The sequence below is a fragment of the Ranitomeya variabilis genome, chromosome 1 (assembly GCF_051348905.1).
Source record: "Ranitomeya variabilis isolate aRanVar5 chromosome 1, aRanVar5.hap1, whole genome shotgun sequence".
NCBI lineage: Eukaryota > Metazoa > Chordata > Amphibia > Anura > Dendrobatidae > Ranitomeya > Ranitomeya variabilis.
In genome coordinates, this window is record NC_135232.1 from 65,578,346 (window position 1) to 65,602,152 (window position 23,807).

A 23,807-nucleotide genomic window follows, 5' to 3' on the forward strand; every position below is an offset into this window, starting at 1 on the left:
TTTCGCCCACAAATTCTTATTTTCACAAGGGTAACAGGAGAAATTAGACCACAAAAGTTGTTGTGCAATTTCTCCTGAGTACGTTGATACCCCATATGTGGGGGTAAACCACTGTTTGGGCGCACCGCAGAGCTTGGAAGAGAAGGAGTGCCGTTTTACTTTTTTAATGTAGAATTGGCTGGAATTGAGATCGGACGCCATGTCGCATTTGGAGAGCCCCTGATGTGCCTAAACAGTAGAAACCCCCCACAAATGACACCATTTTGGAAACTAGACCCCATAAGGAACTTAACTAGATGTGTGGTGAGCACTTTGATCCCCCAGGTGCTTCACGGAAGTTTATAACGTAGAGCCGTGAAAATAAAAAATCACATTTTTTCTACAAAAATGATCTTTTTGCCCCAAAATTTTTTATTTTCCCAAGGGTAACAGGAGAAATTAGACCACAAAAGTTGTTGTCTAATTTCTCCTGAGTATGTCGATACCACATATGTGGGGGTAAACCACTGTTTGGGCGCACTGCAGAGCTTGGAAGAGAAGGAGTGCCGTTTTACTTTTTCAATGTAGAATTGGCTGGAATTGAGATCGGATGCCATGTCGCGTTTGGAGAGCCCCTGATGTGCCTAAACAGTGGAAACCCCCCACAAATGACACCATTTTGGAAACTAGACCCCTTAAGGAACTTATCTAGATGTGTGGTGAGCACTTTAAACCCCCAGGTGCTTCACGGAAGTTTATAACGTAGAGCCATGAAAATAAAAAAAATCATATTTTTTCCACAAAAATGATCTTTTCACCCCCAAATTTTTACTTTCACAAGGGTAACAGGAGAAATTGGACCCCAAAATTTATTGTGCAATTTATGCTGAGTAGGCTGATACCCCATATGTGGGGAATAAACCACTGTTTGGGCACATGGCAGAGCTTGGAAGGGAAGGAGCGCCGTTTTGGAATGCAGACTTTGATAGAATGGTCTGCAGGCATTATGTTGCGTTTGCAGAGCCCCCGATGTACCTAAACAGTAGAAACCCCCCACAAGTGACCTCATTTTGGAAACTAGACCCCCCAAGGAACTTATCTAGATGTGTTGTGAGAACTTTGAATGCCCAAGTGCTTCACAGAAGTTTATAATGCAGAGTCATGAAAACAAAAAAAAAGATTTTTTTCACAAAAAAGATTTTTTTAGCCCCCCAATTTTTATTTTCACAAAGGTAACAAGAGAAATTGGACCCCAAAAGTTGTTGTCCAATTTGTCCTGAGTACACTGATACCCCATGTGTGGGGGGGACCACTGTTTAGGTGCATGGCTGAGCTCGGAAGGGAAGGAGCGCCGTTTTGGAATGCAGACTTTGATAGAATGGTCTGCGGGCGTTATGTTGCATTTGCAGAGCCCCTGATATACCTAAACAGTAGAGACCCCCCAGAAGTGACCCCATTTTGGAAACTAGACCCCCCAAGGAACTTATCTAGATGTGTGGTGAGAACTTTGAATGCCCAAGGGCTTCACAGAAGTTTATAATGCAGAGTCGTGAAAATAAAAAATATTTTTTTTTCCACAAAAAAAGATTTTTTAGCCCCCAAGTTTTTATTTTCACAAGGGTATCAGGAGAAATTGGACCCCAAAAGTTGTTGTCCAATTTATCCCGAGTATGCTGATGCCCCATATGTGGGGGTAAACCACTGTTTGGGCGCACGGCAGAGCTCAGAAGGTAGGGAGCACCATTTTACTTTTTGAGCACAAAATTGGCTGTGGCGTTTAGAGACCCCCTGATGTACCTAAACAGTGGAAACCCCCCAATTCTAACTCCAACCCTAACCCCAACACACCCCTAACCCTAATCCCAACCCGATCCATAATCCTAATCCCAACCCTAACCCCCAAAACACCCCTAACCCTAATCCCAAAGCTAACCATAACCCTAATCAAAACCCTAAACCCAACACCCCCCTAATCCTAATCTCAACCCTAACCTCAAAACCTAACCCTAATCCCAATACACCCCTATCCTTAATCCCAACCCTAGCCTTAACCCTAATCCCACACCTAACCCTAATCCCAAATGTAACCCTAATGCCAACCCTAATCCAAATCCTAATCCCAACTCTAACCCTAACTTTAGCCCCAACCCTAGCCCTAACCCTAACTTTAGCCCAAACCCTAACTTTAGCCCTAAACCTAGCCCCAACCCTAACCCTAACTTTAGCCCCAACCCTAGCCCTAACCCTAGCTCTAACCCTAATCCTAGCTCTAACCCTAACCCAAGCCCTAACCCTAAGGCTATGTGCACATGTTGCGGATTTTGCTGCGGATCCGCAGCGTTTCCGCAGCTGTGGGTCCGCAGCAGTTTCCCATGAGTTTACAGTACAATGTAAACCTATGGGAAACATAAAACGCTGTGCCCATGCTGCGGAAAAAAACACACGGAAACGCAGCGGTTTACATTCCGCAGCATGTCAATTCTTTCTGCTGATTCCGCAGCGGTTTTACACCTGCTCCATAATAGAAAACCGCAGGTGTAAAACCGCAGTGGAATCCGCACAAAAACCACGGTACATCCGCGATAAATCCGCAGGAAAAACGCAGCGTTTTGGTCCTGCGAATTTATCAAATCCGCTGCGGAAAAATCCGCAGAGAACCATTCTATGTGTGCACATATCCTAACCCTAACCCTACCCCTAACCCTACCCCTAACCCTACCCCTACCCCTATTTGGAAATAGAAATTCATACATTTTTTTTATTTTATTATTTTTTTCTTACTAAGGGGGTGATAAAGGGGGGGTTATTTACTATTTTTTTTATTTTGATCACTGTGATAGGATCTCACAGTGACCAAAATAAAAAAAGAGGAAGAATTTTCTTTTGCTGGCCGGCAGATCATGGCGGGCGCACTGCGCATGCGCCCGCCATTTTCTTACCGGAGCAAGAAGCCGGCGGCCAGCAGAAGAAGCAGGAGGACCCAGGGACACCGGTAAGTATAACAGGGTCCCCGAATCCCCCTATTTCTCTGTCCTCTGATGTGCGATCACATCAGAGGACAAAGAATGACATCGCTTTTTTTTTTTTTTTTTGCGGACGCCGGTAAACAGTTAATTACCGGCGATCGCAAAACAGGGGTCGGTAAAAGCCGACCCCGATCATGTTCTTTGGGGTCTCGGCTACCCCCGGCAGCCGAGACCCCAAAGAACATCCGGGTGCCGGGTGGCGGGCGCAGTGCGCCCGCCATTAATTCCCCGGAAAAAGATGGCGGCGCCCATCGGGAGCCACGAGGAGCACCGGGGGAGGTAGGTGAGTATTGGGGGGCTATCGGGGGCTATCGGGGACCACATTTCTCTGTCCTCCGATGTGCGATCACATCGGAGGACAGAGAAATTAAATGGCAAATCGCGTTTTTTTTGTTGTTGTTGCGACCGCCGGTAAACGGTTAATTACCGGCGATCGCAACTCGGGGGTCGGTAAAAAACCCCCGAATCATGTTCTCTGGGGTCTCGGCAACCGAGACCCCAGAGAAAATCCGACTCTGGGGGGTGCTATTCACTTTTTCCACAGTGCCGTTAATTAACAGCTCTGTGGTTTAAGTACCCTTAGCGGCTGCCGATAAAAAAAAGGCGTATAGGCGGTCGTTAAGGGGTTAAAGTAATGATGGCCACTCGTTTTTCTTTACTTAGAATTTGTATTATGGCAAGAAAAAAGCAGCTAACAGTCTATTCAGTAGGACTATCAGCTGTGTATCCACCAGACTTCTGCACAACACAACTGATGGTCCCAACCCCATTCCATTCCCGGTGACTACCTCTTGAAGCTCATCAAGAGAATGCCAAGAGTGTGCAAAGCAGTCATCAAAGCAAAAGGTGGCTACTTTGAAGAACCTAGAATATAAGACATAATTTCAGATATTTCACACTTTTTTGTTAAGTATATAATTCCACATGTGTTAATTCATACAGTAGTTTTGATGCCTTCAGTGTGAATGCACAATTTTCATAGTCATGAAAATACAGAAAAATCTTTAAATGAGAAGGTGTGTCCAAACTTTTGGTCTGTACTGTATATATATATATATATATATATATATATATATATATATATATATATATATATATATATATATATATTTTATTTTTTTTTCTTACTCTCGCATCACTTTCACACTAGATTGCGGCGTGACTACATTGATAACCATTACGCATATTTATTTTTTTTTTAAACCAACCCCCCACCGCTGCAGTCAATGATTGGTTGCAGCAGTAACATACCGTTTCAGTAGATATAGGAAGCACAAAGACTAGTGTGAGTCCCAGGCAGCGATGGAAGAGCAATGGTGAAAGAAAGATCATTTATTATATTGCGGTTTTTGAAAAAGAAAACCCTTTAATGAAAAGATCCTCAAACTTCTGATTTTCATTCTCTTTCTCCCCACTCAAGCATGATTTCAGAACAGACACAGTAAAACTAACAGTCATTCTAAAGAAGGGGAACAAAGTTTTTGCAAAAGGCTCATAGAGCTGAAGTACAAGAAAACCATCACCTGGCAGTATCTTCCTTACCGGACACAAGTCTGCGGCACGCCATAGTTGTACCCGGACACATGCACCACTCTATGTACGATGGGGCCCTCATGGTCCCTAGAGCCCGCTGCTGCGCCCCCCAGAGCGTTCAGACAGGTCTCCTGGGCCGAGGAGCTGGGGCTCTCCTCTCCCTTCGGCGTGGACATTTTCTGGTCAGCAGGTGGCGCCGTTTCACACACTTCAGTGACATGTTTCATAGGATGAGAGGGAAGCGCGCTTCTGTCTGTATCGAAGGAGATGTCGAATTGCAGCTGTCTCCGGGTGGCAGACCTGTTATTGGGGGGCTGGAGGTAGACGCAGCCTGGCTGCAGTGGAGGGGTCCGGCTATCATTGCCGTCTTCAGCTGCCACGCTCTGAATGATTTTGATCAGCTGGAAGAGGCGTTTGCGGTCCTCCATTCGGTGAACACCCAGCTTGGAGTAATCTCTCATCGTCACCTGTGCCAACTCCTCAATCTTCTGAAGTCCAATGGAGACGAATTTGGGATAATACTGCTCCAGCTCAGCCTCACAGAGGCACTCCAGGAGGCAGGAGGCCATCTTCAGGAGCGGCTTACTGCTGTGAATGGAGGGAATCAATCACAAAGTCAATTCTACTATTAAATCCAGCAATTAGGTTGTGTGATGTTCACAGGAGTTACATTATCAAAGCTTAATCACATCACACTAAGCACAGCGTCATCCTGAGACGACCAGCTAAGGCTACGTTCACATTAGCGTTAAGCTAATGTGCGTCGGGTTTGCGTCGGCGACGCAGCGGCGACGCATGCGTCATGCGCCCCTATACTTAACATGGGGGACGCATGCGGTTTTTTTTGTTGCGTTGTGCGACACATGCGTCTTTTTTGCCGCAAGCGTCGGACCAAGAAAACGCAACAAGTTGCATTTTTCTTGCGTCCGATTTTCGGCAAAAACCGACGCATGCGTCGCAAAACGCAGCATTTTTGCGTGCGTTTTGACGCGTTTTTGCGTGCGTTGTGCGTTGCGTCGCCGACGCAGCGGCGCACAACGCTAGTGTGAACGTAGCCTAATAAGGAAACCATAATCTCATGTACAGAGATCAAAGAAAACGACATTACATTACTTATAATATACTGATCCTGTATTATACCCCAGAGCTGCACTCACTATTCTGCTGGTGCAGTCACTGTGTGCATACATTACATTACTGATCCTGAGTTACATCCTGTATTAAAGCCAGGCTGGAGTTTGCCAAAACTTACCTGAAAAAGCCTAAAACGTTTTGGAAGAATGTTCTCTGGTCAGATGAGACGAAAGTAGAGCTTTTTGGGCAAAGGCATCAACATAGGGTTTACAGGAGAAAAAAAAAAGGCATTTAAAGAAAAGAACACGGTCCCTACAGTCAAACATGGCGGAGGCTCCCTGATGTTTTGGGGTTGCTTTGCTGCCTCTGGCACTGGACTGTTTGACCGTGTGCATGGCATTATGAAGTCTGAAGACTACCAACAAATTTTGCAGCATAATGTAGGGCCCAGTGTGAGAAAGCTGGGTCTCCCTCAGAAGTCATGGGTCTTCCAGCAGGACAATGACCCAAAACACACTTCAAAAAGCACTAGAAAATGGTTTGAGAGAAAGCACTGGAGACTTCTAAGGTGGCCAGCAATGAGTCCAGACCTGAATCCCATAGAATACCTGTGGAGTGATCTAAAAATGGCAGTTTGGAGAAGGCACCCTTCAAATATCAGGGACCTGGAGCAGTTTGCCAAAGAAGAATGGTCTAAAATTCCAGCAGAGCATTGTAAGAAACTCATTGATGGTTACCGGAAGCGGCTGGTCGCAGTTATTTTGGCTAAAGGTTGTGCAACCAAGTATTAGGCTGAGGGTGCCAATACTTCTGTCTGGCCCATTTTTGGAGTTTTGTGTGAAATGATCAATTTTTGCTTTTTGCTTCATTCTCTTTTGTGTTTTTTCATTTAAGACAAATTAAATGAAGATAATAATACCAAAGAAGAAAACTGAGTATTATCTGACAGAATTGCAGGGGTGTGAATATTTTTGGCCATGACTGTATGTACACAGTGACTGCACCAGCAGAATAGTGAGTGCAGCTCTGGGGTATAATACAGGATGTAACTCAGGATCAGTAATGTAATGTATGTACAAAGTGACTGCACCAGCAGAATAGTGAGTGCAGCTCTGGGGTATAATACAGGATGTAACTCAGGATCAGTAATGTAATGTATGTACAAAGTGACTGCACCAGCAGAATAGTGAGTGCAGCTCTGGGGTATAATACAGGATGTAACTCAGGATCAGTAATGTAATGTATGTACACAGTGACTGCACCAGCAGAATAGTGAGTGCAGCTCTGGGGTATAATACAGGATGTAACTCAGGATCAGTAATGTAATGTATGTACACAGTGACTGCACCAGCAGAATAGTGAGTGCAGCTCTGGGGTATAATACAGGATGTAACTCAGGATCAGTAATGTAATGTATGTACAAAGTGACTGCACCAGCAGAATAGTGAGTGCAGCTCTGGGGTATAATACAGGATGTAACTCAGGATCAGTAATGTAATGTATGTAGACAGTGACTCCACCAGCAGCTGCTTCTGGCTACTGAAGGTCGAGACCCTGATCATACAAGAGGGGTGATGGTTATTGGAGTAGTGTAAAAATACACCCTGACAAACCAAAACAGCAGATCTCCCCGTGTTACATAGCACACAGCACGACAGCTGTCACCCACCCACACCCCGGCATCATCAATATTAATAGGGCAATTCTCTGGCCTTTGAGAGGACATAGGAAACTGTCTTGTTTCAAGAAAGGAGAGTACCGACATTTACTGACAGTAATAGCTAATAGTAGGAGCAAACATGGTCAGACCCCACAGCAGCACAGAGTATTTCAGATGAGGTCTGTGCTAACACTGCAGGGATGGGGCAGAGACCACGTTATACCCCTGTGCAATGTAAAGGACTGAAGCCCTGATGACTGACATGTCTATACAGAGAAGGACAATGACAGGCAATAAAGGGAACACCCGCTGGATTCAGGGCAGGGAAGCGCTGACACAAGTGTTTGAAGCAAATGAAAGCAGGTTATGGATGTTTGCACTGGTCAGTGATAGAGGAGATGAAAGGGAAGCTGTCCCAGCACTGCCCGCTCCGGTAACACACCCGTCTCCTCCGCTGAGATGTCCGGATGCCAGGCTGCGGGTACCAGATCCTGCACACAGCTCCTCACCATACACAGCTATTTCCATGCTCCTATAATAACTTGCTAATCCGGGCAGATCACAGCTGATGGGGGGACAGCTGTCTCCTGGCAGCAACTGTACGAGCCCTGCCCACCGCTCCCGCAGGACGACCACGGGCACAAGTGGGCTTAATGCAAAAAGTATGATAACCCTCAAGTATAAGCTCACACAGCATGGAGTCGGGCAGCAGCCCCCCGGGGTGCAGTGCTCCAGGCTGGCATCTTGGTATCGGACCCACTTTATAGTGCTTGATATTTTATCATATTGGGAAAAATACAAGATGGGCGACGTGGTGGACTCAGTAAATCCTAGGCTCCCTGGAGCTTTGTGTTTCATCGCCTTTGGTTGTTCCGAGAGGGGTTTTTTAAGGCATTTTCTGGTAGTTCTTTTGAACTCCATTAAGCAATGAAGAAGACACTGGTCATTTCTGCAGCAGAAACTCGGAAAGAAAGCACAAAAAAAATATTTCTCCGGCCTTTATGGGCAACTTTTTCGCTTTCCCATTGATTTGTGCTCCATGTAATCTAAAAACTGCTTCCAAAAGACCTGTTTTCTTGGAAGAGTTTTGTAAGAACACTGAGGCCGGCGTCACACATGCGAGTTTTACGGACGTAAGAGCGCAGAAACTACGTGCGTAAAACTCGCATAACATACGGCACAATTATTCTCAATAGGTCTCGTCCTATCAGCCGTATATTACGGATCCGTAATATACGGCTTTCTACGGCCGTACAAAATCGCAGCATGCTGCGTTTGTCAGCGTATTGCGCAAAAAAAATCGCCAATGAAAGTCTATGGGGGCGAGAAAAATATGGATTCCACACGACCAGCAGTGTGACTTGCGAGAAATACGCACCGGTGTTAGAGAGAAAAGCCGGTAATTCAATTGCCGGCTTTTCATTTCTCCTGCCTAAACCCGACAGGATATGAGACATGATTACATACAGTAAACCATCTCATATCCCCTTTTTTTTTGCATATTCCACACTACTAATGTTAGTAGTGTGTATGTGCAAAATTTCAGCGCTGTAGCTGCTAAAATAAAGGGTTAAATTGCGGAAAAAATTGGCGTGGGCTCCCGCGCAATTTTCTCCGCCAGAGTGGTAAAGCCAGTGACTGAGGGCAGATATTAATAGCCAGGAGAGGGTCCATGGTTATTGGCCCCCCCGGCTACAAACATCTGCCCCCAGCCACCCCAGAAAAGGCACATCTGGAAGATGCGCCTATTCTGGCACTTGACCACTCTCTTCCCACTCCCTGTAGCGGTGGGATATGGGGTAATGAAGGGTTAATGCCACCTTGCTATTGTAAGGTGACATTAACCCCTTCCCGACATGTGACGGTATAGTACGTCACATGTCGGGACCCCCGCTTTGATGTGCGCTCCGGCGGTGAGCGCACATCAAAGCCGGGACATGTCAGCTGTTTTGAACAGCTGACATGTGCCCGCAATAGGCGCGAGCAGAATCGCGATCTGCGCGCGCCTATTAACTAGTTAAATGCCGCTGTCAAACGCAGACAGCGGCATTTAACTACCGCATCCGGCCGTGCGGCCGGATATGAGCGCATCGCCGACCCCCGTCACATGATCGGGGGTCGGCGATGCTCCTCCATTGTAACCATAGAGGTCCTTGAGACCTCTATGGTAACTGATTGCCGGTGGCTGTGAGCGCCCCCCTGTGGTCGGCGCTCACAGCACACCGGCATTTCTGCTGTGTAGCAGCGATCTTATGATCACTGCTGCATAGCAGAGCCGATCGGGCTGTGCCTGCTTCTAGCCTCCCATGAAGGCTATAGAAGCATGGCAAAAGTAAAAAAAAAAAGTTTTTAAAAATGTGAAAAAAATAAAAAAAAATATAAAAGTTTAAATCACCCCCCTTTCGCCCCAATCAAAATAAATCAATTAATAAAAACCCCAACCTACACATATTTGGTATCGCCGCGTTCAGAATCGCCCGATCTATCAATAAAAAAAAAGCATTAACCTGATCGCTAAATGGCGTAATGAGAAAAAATTCGAAACTTTTTTTTGGTCGCCACGACATTGCATTAAAATGCAATAACGGGCGATCAAAAGAGCGTATCTGCACCAAAATGCTATCATTAAAAACGCCAGCTCGGCACGCAAAAAATAAGCCCTCACCTGACCCCAGATCACGAAAAATGGAGACGCTACGAGTATCGGAAAATGGCGCAATTTTGTTTTGTTTTTTGCAAAGTTTGGAATTTTTTTTCACCACTTAGGTGAAAAATAACCTAGTCATGTTAGGTGTCTATGAACTCGTAGTGACCTGGAGAATCATAATGGCAGGTCAGTTTTAGCATTTAGTGAACCTAGCAAAATAGGCAAGCAAAAAACAAGTGTGGGATTGCACTTTTTTTGCAATTTCACTGCACTTGGAATTTTTTTTCCGTTTTCTAGTACACGACATGCTAAAACCAATGTCGTTCAAAAGTACAACTCGTCCCGCAAAAAATAAGCCCTCACATGGCCAAATTGACGGAAAAATAAAAAAGTTATGTCTCTGGGAAGGAGGGGAGCGAAAAACGAAAACGGAAAAACGGAAAAAGCTCCGGGGGTGAAGGGGTTAAGCCAGATTAATAATGGAGAGGTGTCAATTATGACACCTATCCATTATTAATCCAATTGTTTGAAAGGGTTAAAAAACACACACACACATGATTTAAAAGTATTTTAATGAAATAAACACAGCGGTTGTTTTAATATTTTATTGCTCTCTCAATCCATTTGCAGACCCTCGCTTGGCAAAACAATAAACCCACAATATACATACCTTCTGCTGACCCGTCACGTCCCACGAGGTAATCCATCTGAAGGGGTTAAAATAATTTACAAGCAGGAGCCTTGCTAATGCAGCTGTGCTCGTGCTTGTAATTCCCCGGCGAATGAAGGAAATGTAGGTCATTGACCTACATTTCCTTCAGTCACGGTGATGCGCCCCCTGGTGGATGTCCTCATATGACCTGGAGCATGGGAAAAAGTTCCCAGGCTGCAGTTCATGAGAACATCCAGCAGGGGCGCATCACCGCCGGGGAATTACAAGCACGAGCACAGCTGCATTAGCAGGGCTCCTGCTTGTAAATTATTTTAACCCCTTCAGATGGATTACCTCGTGGGACGTGACGGGTCAGCAGAAGGTATGTATATTGTGGGTTTATTGTTTTGCCAAGCGAGGGTCTGCAAATGGATTGAGAGAGCAATAAAATATTAAAACAACCGCTGTGTTTATTTCATTAAAATACTTTTAAATCATGTGTGTGTGTGTGTTTTTTAACCCTTTCAAACAATTGGATTAATAATGGATAGGTGTCATAATTGACGCCTCTCCATTATTAATCTGGCTTAATGTCACCTTACAATAGCAAGGTGGCATTAACCCTTCATTACCCCATATCCCACCGCTATAGGGAGTGGGAAGAGAGTGGCCAAGTGCCAGAATTGGCGCATCTTCCAGATGTGCCTTTTCTGGGGTGGCTGGGGGCAGATGTTTGTAGCCAGGGGGGGCCAATAACCATGGACCCTCTCTAGGCTATTAATATCTGCCCTCAGTCACTGCCTTTACCACTCTGGCGGAGAAAATTGCGCGGGAGCCCACGCCAATTTTTTCCGCAATTTAACCCTTTATTTTAGCAGCTACAGCGCTGAAATTTTGCACATACACATTACTAACATTAGTAGTGTGGAATATGCAAAAAAAATGGGGATATGAGATGGTTTACTATATGTAAACCATGTCTCATATCCTGTTGGGTTTGGGAAGGAGAAATGAAAAGCCGGCAATTGAATTACCGGCTTGTCACAGATATCGCGCTGTAGTAAATATAAATACAGAAATATATATATATATATATATATATATATACACACACTGTATATATGTTTTCCCGAACATTTGAGCACATAAATCCATTAGATGTCGGTTTTGCAAGCCTGCGAGGAAATATCGCAGTACGGATGCCATACGGATTACATACGGAGGATGCCATGCGCAAAATACGCTGACACACCCTGACTACGGATCATTATTTTGGGAACATTTCTCTGTATTACGGCCGTAAAATACGGACCGTATTGTCTTACGCTGAGTGTGACGCCGGCCTTATTCTTTGACATGATTCTAGATTTTTCAGCATAGTCTTTGATCTGTATTTAATTGGGGGGCGTAGCAATAGGGTGTTTATTTACGCCTTTCTGGATCAAAAAGCTCACAAAGCATTAAAAAAAAAAATGCAATAAGAACGCATGTTTGGCCACAATTTACACATAGAAAAAATGTTAACAGATTTTAAACATTATTTAAGCGGATTTCGGCATTTAATCGGCGTCCAAAAAAAAAAAGTGAACAAACCCTAGAAGCTGGAGAACCACCGTGTCCACCTGCTCTTCATAGATTGCACTGCATGGACGCAGAGGGGTCAATATTAAGTCCAATGGACGGAGGCTTAAAGCCCATCATTATTCCTATGCATGAGATACCAGTCATACGTGTGCTAGAAAATCCCAGTAGGAAGGGCCATGAGTTGGGGTTTCTGCTGACGGCCCATAACCTTGTAAAGCCATTACTGGATCACTCACGATCATCAGAGGATAATGCGGTGATGAAGAATGACAAGGAGGACACTGGTCTGTGAGTAAGGACCTCGTCATACACGGACACTACAACTCCTGCTCATTAATACGCGGACACGCCGGCTTTGATGCTAGTATTAAACTTCATTGCACTTCAGACATCACCAGCCGGCTCCTACATTATAGAAGGACTATTAATGCAATACAGGCGGGTGAGGAGTCCGGCTATGGGGCTGAATGAATAACTACTATTTCTAGAGGAACCTCTGCACTTAAAAGGGTTTCCCCAAGAGCAAAGTTAATTTTAATCAACATTTTAATCAATAAATCTTTGAACAATAATAATAATTTCCACAAATGAATGTGTTTAAATAAAATGTTCCTGTGCCGAGATAATCTTATACATGTGCCCCTGCTGTGTACTGTGTAATGGCCGTGTCTGACCGTACAGGGACATGGTCTGATCATACCACAGCTCCTGGGCAGGGGAGGAGAAAAAAGTGCATAGGTATTACAGCACAGGATCACAGCTGATTCTATCTGTATCCTCTCTTGTGTCCCCCCCGTCCAGGGAATGTGGTATGACCAGATCATGTTATAAGATTATCTCAGCACGGGAACATTTTATTTAAACTTATCCAGTTGTGGAAATTATTATTATTCAAAGATCTATTAATTAAAATAAACTTTGTGGGAAAAACCCTTTAAGGGTATGTGCACACATTGCGGATTCCATTGCGGATTTTTCCGCGCAGAATCAGCAGAATCTGCAAGTAAAATGACCTGCGTTTTACCTGCGGATTTTACCTGCGGTTTTACACCTGCGGATTCCTATAATGGAATAGGTGTAAAACGCTGTGGATTCCACAAAAAGAATTGACATGCTGCGGAAAATAAACCGCTGTGTTTCTGCGCGGAATTTTCCGCAGCATGTGCACAGCGGATTTGGTTTTCCATAGGTTTACATGGTACTGTACACCGCATGGAAAACTGCTGCGGATCCACAGCCAAATCTGCAACGTGTGCACATAGCCTAATGCTCCAGCTCTGTACAATCCTATACCGCACAATGTGCGGATACCAATTCATGCAACCAACGAGTACAGGCATCTGGGACGTGTCCGGCTGTGGTGTATACAGCAGCTCTGCCCAATCCTCTACACACAGACTCTACAGCACACAACATCCCCCTCTGTATGACCCTACAGAGCGAGCACAGCAGGATACAGGCGCCCCCAATGCACATGGGTCCTCAGCGGAAAACACAGCACCCCGTGGTATATATATCTACAGAGTACAACGTATACAACCCTGCATGTGCTGCACAACATCTATGGGACCCCCAGCACAGTGTCTCTTATGCCCCCTAAGCCTCCTCTTTCCCCAGTGCACCCAATGCCTTCCCAGCACAGTGCCTCCTATGCCTCCTCTCTCCCCAGCACAGCCTTGTATGCCTATTTCCCCCAGCACAGTGCCTCCTATTCCTCCTCTCCCCTTGCACAGTGCCTCCTATTCCTCCTCTCTCCCCCAGCACAGTGCCTCCTATTCCTCCTCTCCCCCAGCACAGTGCCTCCTATTCCTCCTCTCTCCCCCAGCACAGTGCCTCCTATTCCTCCTCTCCCCCAGCACAGTGCCTCCTATGCCTCCTCTCTCCCCCAACGCAGTGCCTCCTATTCCTCCTCTCCCCCAGCACAGCGCCTCCTAATTATCCTCTCTCCCCAGCGCAGTGCCTCCTAATCCTCCTCTCTCCCCAGCACAGTGCCTCCTATGCCTCCTCTCTCCCCCCAGCAGTGCCTCCTCTCCCCCAGCACAGCCTCCTATGCCTCCTCTTCCCCAGCACAGTGCCTTTTATGCCTCCTCTATCCCCCCAGCACAGTGCCTCCTATGCCTCCTCTCCCCAGCACAGTGCCTCCTATGCCTCCTCTCCCCCAGCACAGTGCCTCCTATGCCTCCTCTTTCCCCCCAGCAGTGCCTCCTCTCCCCCAGCACAGCCTCCTATGCCTCCTCTCCCCCCAGCAGTGCCTCCTCTCCCCCAGCAGTGCCTCCTATGCCTCCTCTCTCCCCCCAGCAGTGCCTCCTATGCCTCCTCTCACCCCCAGCAGTGCCTCCTATGCCTCCTCTCTCCCCAGCAGTGCCTCCTATGCCTCCTCTCTCCCCCCAGCACAGTGCCTCCTATGCCTCCTCTCTCCCCCAGCACAGTGCCTCCTATGCCTCCTCTCTCCCCCAGCACAGTGCCTCCTATGCCTCCTCTCCCCACCATGCTGCCCCTACATCTGCACGCGGAGCCCCCGTACCTCACCGCCTTGCGCCCTGTTCTCACACAGACTCCCCGCACACGCAGGACGCGGCGGTTCTCCCGCGGTCAGTGGATGTCTCTGTACCTGTCCGGCCGCTCTTCACCGTGCGCTCTCTTTTCCCCGCTCTACCACCAACCGTCAGGACTAGTACAGCTGTTCCCGTCTCCATGACAACGCCGCTGCAAGCCAGCCAATCCCTGAGCTCTAGGGGCGGGATATAGTGAAGTACACCCACGTGACCGCCGGAATTTCCTTTCCCTACTTTGTAGCAAAGAAATAACAAACACCAAAAGACCATGGCGCTGAGGGCCTGCGGTCTGATTATCTTCAGGAGAATCCCAGAGGCCTCTGCGGGTGACATCGAGTTTCTCCTCCTTCAGACGTCTAATGGGACACATCACTGGACCCCTCCCAAAGGTAAGAAGATCAGCCGAAGAAAGAGCGTCCAATACATATAGTGCTGGCTGAACTTTAAAAAAAAAAAAAAGTAAGTAAACACCAAAAGCAGCTTTTCCTGCTGTAGAGGATGAGCAGAGCAAGATTGCGCCTTTGTCAAGGTGTTGTGTGACGACTTCTGTTTGCTTTGTAGTCACAATCCGCCGCTGTCTGCTATCAACGAACATATAGTTCAGATATTTTGTGGTTTTACCCTTAAAGTACTTAAGGTACCGTCACACTAAACGATATCGCTACCGATCCGTGACGTTGCAGCGTCCTCGCTAGCGATATCGTTTAGTTTGACACGCAGCAGCGATCAGGATCCTGCTGTGATGTCGCTGGTCGCTGAATAAAGTCCAGAACTTTATTTGGTCGTCCGATCGCCGTGTATCGTTGTGTTTGACACCAAAAGCAACGATACCAGCGATGTTTTACACTGGTAACCAGGGTAAACATCGGGTTACTAAGCGCAGGGCCGCGCTTAGTAACCCGATGTTTACCCTGGTTACCAGCGTAAAAGTAAAAAAAACAAACAGTACATACTCACCTTCGCGTCCCCCAGCGTATGCTTCCTGCTCTGACTGAGATCCGGCCCGAAAGTGAAAGCACAGCGGTGACGTCACCGCTGTGCTGTTAGGGCCGGAGCTCAGTCAGTGTCAGGAAGCAGAGGCTGGGGGACGCGCAGGTGAGTATGTACTGTTTGTTTTTTTTACTTTTACGCTGGTAACCAGGGTAAACATCGGGTTACTAAGCGCGGCCCTGCGCTTAGTAACCCGATGTTTACCCTGGTTACCCGGGGACCTCAGCATCGTTGGTCGCTGGAGAGCGGTCTGTGTGACAGCTCTCCAGCGACCAAACAGCGATGCTGCAGCGATCGGCATCGTTGTCTGTATCGCTGCAGCGTCGCTTAATGTGACGGTACCTTTAGTTGGCCCAGAGATAATCGGCTCCTCACGCCATCGCTAATGTCCGGCCCCCATGTCAATGAATGAATACACGTTCTCTTGGGATTGCCGCCACTGATATGTCTAAAGGTACCTTCACACGAAACGACATCGCTAGCGATCCGTGACGTTGCAGCGTTGTCGCTAGCGATATCGTTTAGTTTGACACGCAGCAGCGATCAGGATCCTGCTGTGATGTCGCTGGTCGCTGAATAAAGTCCAGAACTTTATTTGGTCGTCCGATCGCCGTGTATCGTTGTGTTTGAAAGCAAAAGCAACGATACCAGCGATGTTTTACACTGGTAACCAGGGTAAACATCGGGTTACCAAGCGCAGGGCCGCGCTTAGTAACCCGATGTTTACCCTGGTTACCAGCGTAAAAGTAAAAAAAACAAACAGTACATACTCACCTGCTCGTCCTCCAGCGTCTGCTTCCTGACACTGACTGAGCGCCGGCCCTAAAGTGAAAGTGAAAGCACAGCGGTAACGTCACTGCTCTGCTGTTAGGGCCGGAGCTCAGTCAGTGTCAGGAAGCAGACGCTGGGGGACGCGCAGGTGAGCATGTACTGTTTGTTTTTTTTACTTTTACGCTGGTAACCAGGGTAAACATCGGGTTACTAAGCGCGGCCCTGCGCTTAGTAACCCGATGTTTACCCTGGTTACCCGGGGACCTCGGCATCGTTGGTCGCTGGAGAGCGGTCTGTGTGACAGCTCTCCATCGATCAAACAGCGACGCTGCAGCGATCTGCATCGTTGTCGCTATCGCTGCAGCGTCGCTTCGTGTGAAGGTACCTTAAGGCTATGTGCATACGTTGTGGATTGTCAGCAGTTTTCCATGCATTTTACAGTACCATGTAAACCTATGGAAAACAAAATCCACAGTGCACGTGCTGCGGAAAATACCACACGGAGACGCAGCGTTGTATTTTCCGCAGCATGTCAATTCTTTGTGCGGATTCCGCAGCATTTTACACCTGCTCCACAATAGGAATCGGCAGGTGTAAAACCGCAGGTGGAATCCGCACAAAAAATGCTGGAAATCCGCAGGAAAAAGGGTATGTGCACACGTTGTGGATTTTGCTGCAGATTTTTCCGCAGCGGATTTTTCCCTGCGGATTTTTCCGCAGCGGATTTTTCTGCGGATTCCTCTGCGGGTTTTCAACTGCACTTTCCTGTTGGTGCAGGTTGAAAACCGCTGCGGAATCTGCAGAAAGAAGTGACATGCTACTTCTTTTTTTCCGCAGCGAATCCGCGCGGAATTTTCCACAGCATGTGCACTGCGGTTTTTGTTTTCCATAGCTTAACATTGTACTGTACACCGCATGGAAAACTGCTGCGGATTCGCAGCGTCAAATCCGCTGCGGATCCACAGCAAAAACCGCAACGTGTGCACATAGCCAAACACAGGGCATTTTACCTGCGGATTTTTCAAAAACTGAGTGGAAAAATCCGCACAGAAATCCGCAACGTTGTCACATGGCCTTACGGGTTTTTAAACTATCATACAGGAGACGACGTCTTCTAAGACCTAGATGTAGAGATCTTGTTTGCTGATTGTGAGGGGTTGTCCATTTTAGGTTAAAAAAATGTACCGTATATACCCTGCTAGGGATCCAGAAATACCGTACATGGGGTCTTCTATCCAGATTGTATTCTCTAATCCAGAGGAAAGTGTGGTTTCAAAGAAAGTCTCTCTCTTTCATTCTCGCATCTCTTTTAATTCTTTCTCTCTTTTTCTTATTTTCTTTCATATTCTTGTTCATTCTGTTTTTCTCATTTTCTTTCATTCTTTCTCACTTTTTCAATCTTTCTCTGATTCTCTCTCATTTTTCATTCTCGCTTTCATTCACTTTAATTTACTGTCACACTCATTCATTCTTTTCATTTTTTTTTCTTATTGAATAACTCATTCTTTCTTCTCTTTCATTCTCATTTCTTGTTTCCCTCTCTTTCTGTCTGTTTTTCTCTTTGATTCTTTTTCTCTCTCCCTCTTTTTCCTACTCTTTTCTTTTTCTCTTTTTTCTTTTTCTCTATATCTCCCCCCTTCCCTTCCTCTTTCCCATTCTTTCTTTCTCCCCCTCCTTCTCTCACCCTTTCTCTCTCCCTTTCATTCTTTCTCTCTCCTCCTCCTTTTCTCTCCCTTTCTTTCTCCTCCCTGTATTTCTCTCTCCCTCTCTTTTTTTTTTCTTTCCTTTTCTTTCTTTCTTTCTTTCTTTCTTTCTTTTTCTTTCTTTCTTGCTTTCCCCCTTTCTCTCTCCCTCTCTTTCTTTGTCTCTTCCTCTTGTTTTTTTCTCTCTCCCTCTTTTATTCTTTCATTGTCTCTCTCCCTTTCTCTCTCTCTCCCTCTCTCTCACTCTATCTTTCATTCTTTCTTTCATTATCTCCCTCTCTCTTTTTCTCCCTTTCTCTTTCCATCTCTTTCTTTGTCTCTTCCCCTTATTTTTTTTCTCCCTTTCTCTCTCTCTCTCCCGCTCTCTCCCTCCCTCTATCTTTCATTATTTCTTTCATTCCCTCGCCCTCTCTTTCTTTGTCTGTTCCCCTTGTTTTTTCTCTTTCCCTCTCTTTTATTCTCTCTCCCTCTTTCTTTCTTTCTCCGTCTCTCTCTCTCAGCTCCATTCTTCCCTGCATTGTACAGACCTTGCTATGGGCAGTAATGCAGCAGACATTGAACACTTGCTGCCCGGCTATGAGGCTTTCTGCACCTTACGATCGATGAGAAGGATGCAGAGATAAATAAGGAAAGACACAATCCAGGTTTTCCCTATTTTTTATTCCAGGGCATGTTGACCCCGGAGAAGATGACATGACGACGGCGTTACGTGAGACGGAGGAGGAGGCCGGCCTGCAGCCCAGCCAGTTCCGTATTGTGGATGGATTCATGAAGGAACTAAATTACAAGGTCAACAACAAGCCCAAGACCGTGGTGTACTGGCTCGGGGAGCTGGAAGACCGAAGCGCGCCAGTGACGCTGTCGCACGAGCACCAGGATTTTCGCTGGCTGCGGCTGCAGGAGGCTTGTGCCTACGCCGGCTTCCAGGACATGCAGGAAACACTGAATGAGGCGTATCAGTTCCTGCAGAGCCACAATAAGCCTTGATGTTGCACCTGTAGTCTCATCATAGATCATATTTCATATTTGTTTGTCTCACGTTTTTTTTTAAACCAATATAAAATAAAAAGATTAAAAACAAATAACCAATTCCTGACCAGGCACATTTTTGGGGTTTATAGGAAATGCTATTTTTTGATTTTAACCCCTTAGTGACAGAGCCAATTTGGTACTTAATGACCGAGCCAATTTTTACAATTCTGACCAGTGTCACTTTATGAGGTTATAACTCTGGAACGCTTTATCGGATCCCGCTGATTCTGAGATTGTTTTTTCGTGACATGTTGTACTTCAAGTTAGTGGTAACATTTCTTCGATATTACTTGCGATTATTTATGAAAAAAATGGAAATATGGCGAAAATTTTTAAAATTTTGCAATTTTCAAACTTTGTATTTTTATGCCCTTAAATCAGAGAGATATGTCACAAAAAAATAGTTAATAAATAACATTTCTCACATGTCTACTTTACATCAGCACAATTTTGGAAACAATTTTTTTTTTTTGTTAGGGAGTTATAAGGGTTAAAAGTTGACCAGCAATTTCTCATTTTTACAACACCATGTTTTTTTTAGGGACCACATCACCTTTGAAGTGATTTTGAGGGGTCTATATGATAGAAAATAACCAAGTGTGACACCATTCTAAAAACTGCACCCCTCAAGCTGCTCAAAACCACATTCAAGAAGTTTATTAACCCTTTACGTACTTCACAGGAACTAAAACAATGTGGAAGAAAAAAATAAACATTTTACTTTTTTTTGCAAACATTTTACTTCAGAACCATTTTTTTTAATTTTCACAAGTGTAAAAACAGAAATTTAACCACAAATTTTGTTGTGCAATTTTTCCTGAGTACGCCGATACCCCATATGTGGAGGTAAACCACTGTTTGGGCGCACCGCAGAGCTTGGAAGTGAAGGAGCCCCGTTTGACTGTTTCAATGCAGAATTGGCTGGAATTGAGATCGGACGCCATGTCGCGTTTGGAGAGCCCCTAATGTGCCTAAACAGTGGAAACCCCCCACAAGTGACACCATTTTGGAAACTAGACCCCCCAAGGAACTTATCTAGATGTGTGGTGAGCACTTTGAACCCCCAAGTGCTTCACAGAAGTTTATAACGTAGAGCCGTGAAAATAAAAAATCGCATTTGTTTTCACAAAAATGATTTTTTCGCCCACAAATTCTTATTTTCACAAGGGTAACAGGAGAAATTAGACCACAAAAGTTGTTGTGCAATTTCTCCTGAGTACGTCGATACCCCATATGTGGAGGTAAACCACTGTTTGGGCGCACCGCAGAGCTTGGAAGTGAAGGAGCACCGTTTGACTTTTTCAATGCAGAATTGGCTGGAATTGAGATCGGATGCCATGTCGCGTTTGGAGAGTCCCTGATGTGCCTAAACAGTGGAAACCCCCCACAAGTGATACCATTTTGGAAACTAGACCCCTTAAGGAACTTTTCTAGATGTGTGGTGAGCACTTTGAACCCCCAAGTGCTTCACAGAAGTTTATAACGTAGAGCCGTGAAAATAAAAAATCTCATTTTTTCTACAAAAATGATCTTTTTGCCCCCAAATTTTTATTTTCACAAGGGTAACAGGAGAAATTAGACCACAAAAGTTGTTGTACAATTTCTCCTGAGTACGTCGATACCCCATATATGGGGGTAAACCACTGTTTGGGCGCACCGCAGAGCTTGGAAGAGAAGGAGTGTCGTTTTACTTTTTCAATGTAGAATTGGCTGGAATTGAGATCGGACACCATGTCACGTTTGGAGAGCCGCTGATGTGCCTAAACAGTAGAGACCCCCCACATATGACACCATTTTGGAAACTAGACCCCTTAAGGAACTTATCTAGATGTGTGGTGAGCACTTTAAACCCCCAGGTGCTTCACAGAAGTTTATAACGTAGAGCCGTGAAAATAAAAAAATCGCATTTTTTCTACAAAAATTATCTTTTTGCCTCCAAATTTTTATTTTACCAAGGGTAACAGGAGAAAATGGACCCCAGAAGCTGTTGTACAATTTGTCTTGACTACGCCGACACCCCATATGTGGGGGTAAACCACTGTTTGGGCGCATGGCTGAGCTCGGAAGCAAAGGAGCGCCATTTGACTTTTCAATGCAAAATTGACTGGAATTGAGATCGGACGCCATGTCGCGTTTGGAGAGCCCCTGATGTGCCTAAACAGCAGAAACCCCCCAAAAGTGACCCCATTTTGGAAACTAGACCCCCCATGGAACTTATCTAGATGTGTAGTGAGAACTTTGAATGCCCAAGTGCATCACAGAAGTTTATAATGCAGAGTCGTGAAAATAAAAAATATATATTTTTTAACAATAAAGATTTTTTAGCCCCCAAGTTTTTATTTTCACAAGGGTAACAAGAGAAATTGGACCCCAAAAGTTGTTGTCCAATTTGTCCTGAGTATGCTGGTACCCCATATGTGGGGGTAAACCACTGTTTGGGCGCACGGCAGAGCTCGGAAGGGAAGGAGTGCCATTTTGGAATGCAGACTTTGATAGAATTGTCTGCGGGCGTTATGTTGCGTTTGCAGACCCCTAATGTACCTAAACAGTAGAAACCCCCAACAAGTGACCCCATTTTGGAAAATAGACCCCCCAAGGAACTTATCTAGATATGTGGTGAGAACTTTGAATGCCCAAGTGCTTCACAGAAGTTTATAATGCAGAGTAGTGAAAATAAAAAATATTTTTTTTCCCACAAAAAAGATTTTTTTAGCCCCCAAATTTTTATTTTCACAAGGGTAACAAGAGAAATTGGACCCCAAAAGTTGTTGTCCAATTTGTCCTGAGTATGCTGGTACCCCATATGTGGGGGTAAACCACTGTTTGGGCGCACGGCAGAGCTCGGAAGGGAAGGAGCGCCATTTTGGAATGCAGACTTTGATAGAATTGTCTGCGGGCGTTATGTTGCGTTTGCAGACCCCTAATGTACCTAAACAGTAGAAACCCCCACAAGTGACCACATTTTGGAAACTAGACCCCCTAAGGAACTTATCTAGATATGTGGTGAGAACTTTGAAAGCTCAAGTGCTTCACAGAAATTTATAATGCAGAGTAGTGAAAATAAAAAAATATATTTTTTTCCAACAAAAAAGATTTTTAGCCCCCAAGTTTTTATTTTCACAAGGGTAACAGGAGAAATTGGACCCCAAAAGTTGTTGTCCAATTTATCCCGAGTACGCTGATGCCCCATATGTGGGGGTAAACCACTGTTTGGGCGCACGGCAGAGCTCAGAAGGGAGGGAGTACCATTTGACTTTTTTAGCGCAAAATTGGCTGTCGTGTTTGGAGACCCCCCTGATGTACCTAAACAGTGGAAACCCCCAAATTATAACTCCAACCCTAACTCCAACACAGCCCTAACCCTAATCTCAACCCGATCCATAATCCTAATCACAACCCTAACGATAATCACAACCCTAACCCCAAAACAGCCCTAATCTCAACCCTAACCATAACCCTAATCAAAACCCTAAATCCAACACACCCCTAACCCTAATCCCAACCCTAACCCTAATCCCAAACGTAACACTAATCCCAACCCTAATCCCAAACGTAACACTAATCCCAACCCTAATCCAAACCCTAACCCCAATCCCAACTCTAACCCTAACTTTAGCCCCAACCCTAACTTTAGCCCCAACCCTAACCATAACTTTAGCCCCCGTCGTCACAAAAAAAGTTCAATGTAACCTTTTTTTTGTACGTCGCGTCCGCCATTTCCACGGATGCGTGGCTGTAACTCTGCCCCCTCCTCCCCAGGACATAGACTGGGCAGCGGATGCGTTGAAAAACTGCATCCGCTGCCCACGTTGTGCACAATTTTCACAACGTGCGTCGGTACATCGGGCCGACGCATTGCGACCGCCCCGTACCGACGCAAGTGTGAAAGAAGCCTAAGGCTACTTTCACACTAGCGTCGTACTCGGCCCATCGCAGTGTGTCGGGCCGACGTACCGACGCTAGCGTTGTAAGCGCCGCACAACGGGTGCAGTGGATGCTGTTTTTTCAACGCATCCGCTGCCCCATTGTGAGGTGCGGGGAGCCGGGGGCGGAGTTCCGGCCACGCATGCGCGGTCGGAAATGGCGGACACGTCGCACAAAAAAGTTACATGTAGTTTTTTTTGTGTCGACGGTCCGCCGAAGCACGACGCATCCGTCGCACGATGGATGCGACATGTGGCAATCCGTCGCAATGCGTCGCTAATGCAAGCCAATGGAGAAAAAACGCATCCTGCAAGCACTTTTGCAGGATGCGTTTTTTCTCCAACGACGCATTGCGACGGAAGCCAAAAAACGCTAGTGTGAAAGTAGCCTAACCCTAACCCTAGCCCTAACCCTAACCCTAAATTTAGCCCCAACCCTAACCCTAACTCTAACCCTAACTCTAACCCTAACTCTAACCCTAACCCTAACCCTAACCCTAATTTTAGCCCCAACTTGTCTTCTCCTGCCGGCCGGCAGATGGCAGCAGATGGCGGGCGCACTGCGCATGCGCCCGCCATGATGAAAAAGCCGGCTGGCAGGAGAAGACAGAAGAGGACCCAGGGACCCCGGGTGAGTATGTTAGGGTCCCCGAATCCCCCTATTTCTCTGTCCTCTGA

At 45.9% G+C, this 23,807-nt stretch overlaps 2 protein-coding genes across 5 annotated transcripts in view; one reads left to right on the plus strand and one right to left on the minus strand.

Annotated features, from left to right (window-relative positions):
* KIF24 (kinesin family member 24) overlaps positions 1 to 14,898 on the minus strand; it is a 38,762-nt gene extending 23,864 nt beyond the window's left edge. The window contains exons 1-2 of one of the 4 annotated variants that reach the window (XM_077284448.1): positions 14,767 to 14,898; positions 4,548 to 5,126 (exon numbers count right to left, since the gene is read on the minus strand). In XM_077284448.1, the coding sequence (XP_077140563.1) occupies positions 4,548 to 5,107 (560 nt within the window). In that variant the 5' untranslated portion in view covers positions 5,108 to 5,126; positions 14,767 to 14,898. Of the gene's footprint in view, positions 1 to 4,547; positions 5,127 to 12,164; positions 12,249 to 14,679 lie in introns of those variants that run through there. The other 3 variants (XM_077284459.1, XM_077284469.1, XM_077284476.1) reach the window with 3 other exon arrangements.
* A 27-nt stretch (positions 14,899 to 14,925) lies between these two features.
* NUDT2 (nudix hydrolase 2) lies at positions 14,926 to 19,267 on the plus strand. The gene is made up of 2 exons (XM_077284489.1): positions 14,926 to 15,099; positions 18,842 to 19,267. The coding sequence occupies exons 1-2, from the start codon at positions 14,979 to 14,981 to the stop codon at positions 19,159 to 19,161; spliced, it is 441 nt and encodes a 146-aa protein (XP_077140604.1). The 5' UTR covers positions 14,926 to 14,978; the 3' UTR covers positions 19,162 to 19,267.
* The last annotated feature ends 4,540 nt before the right edge of the window (positions 19,268 to 23,807 follow it).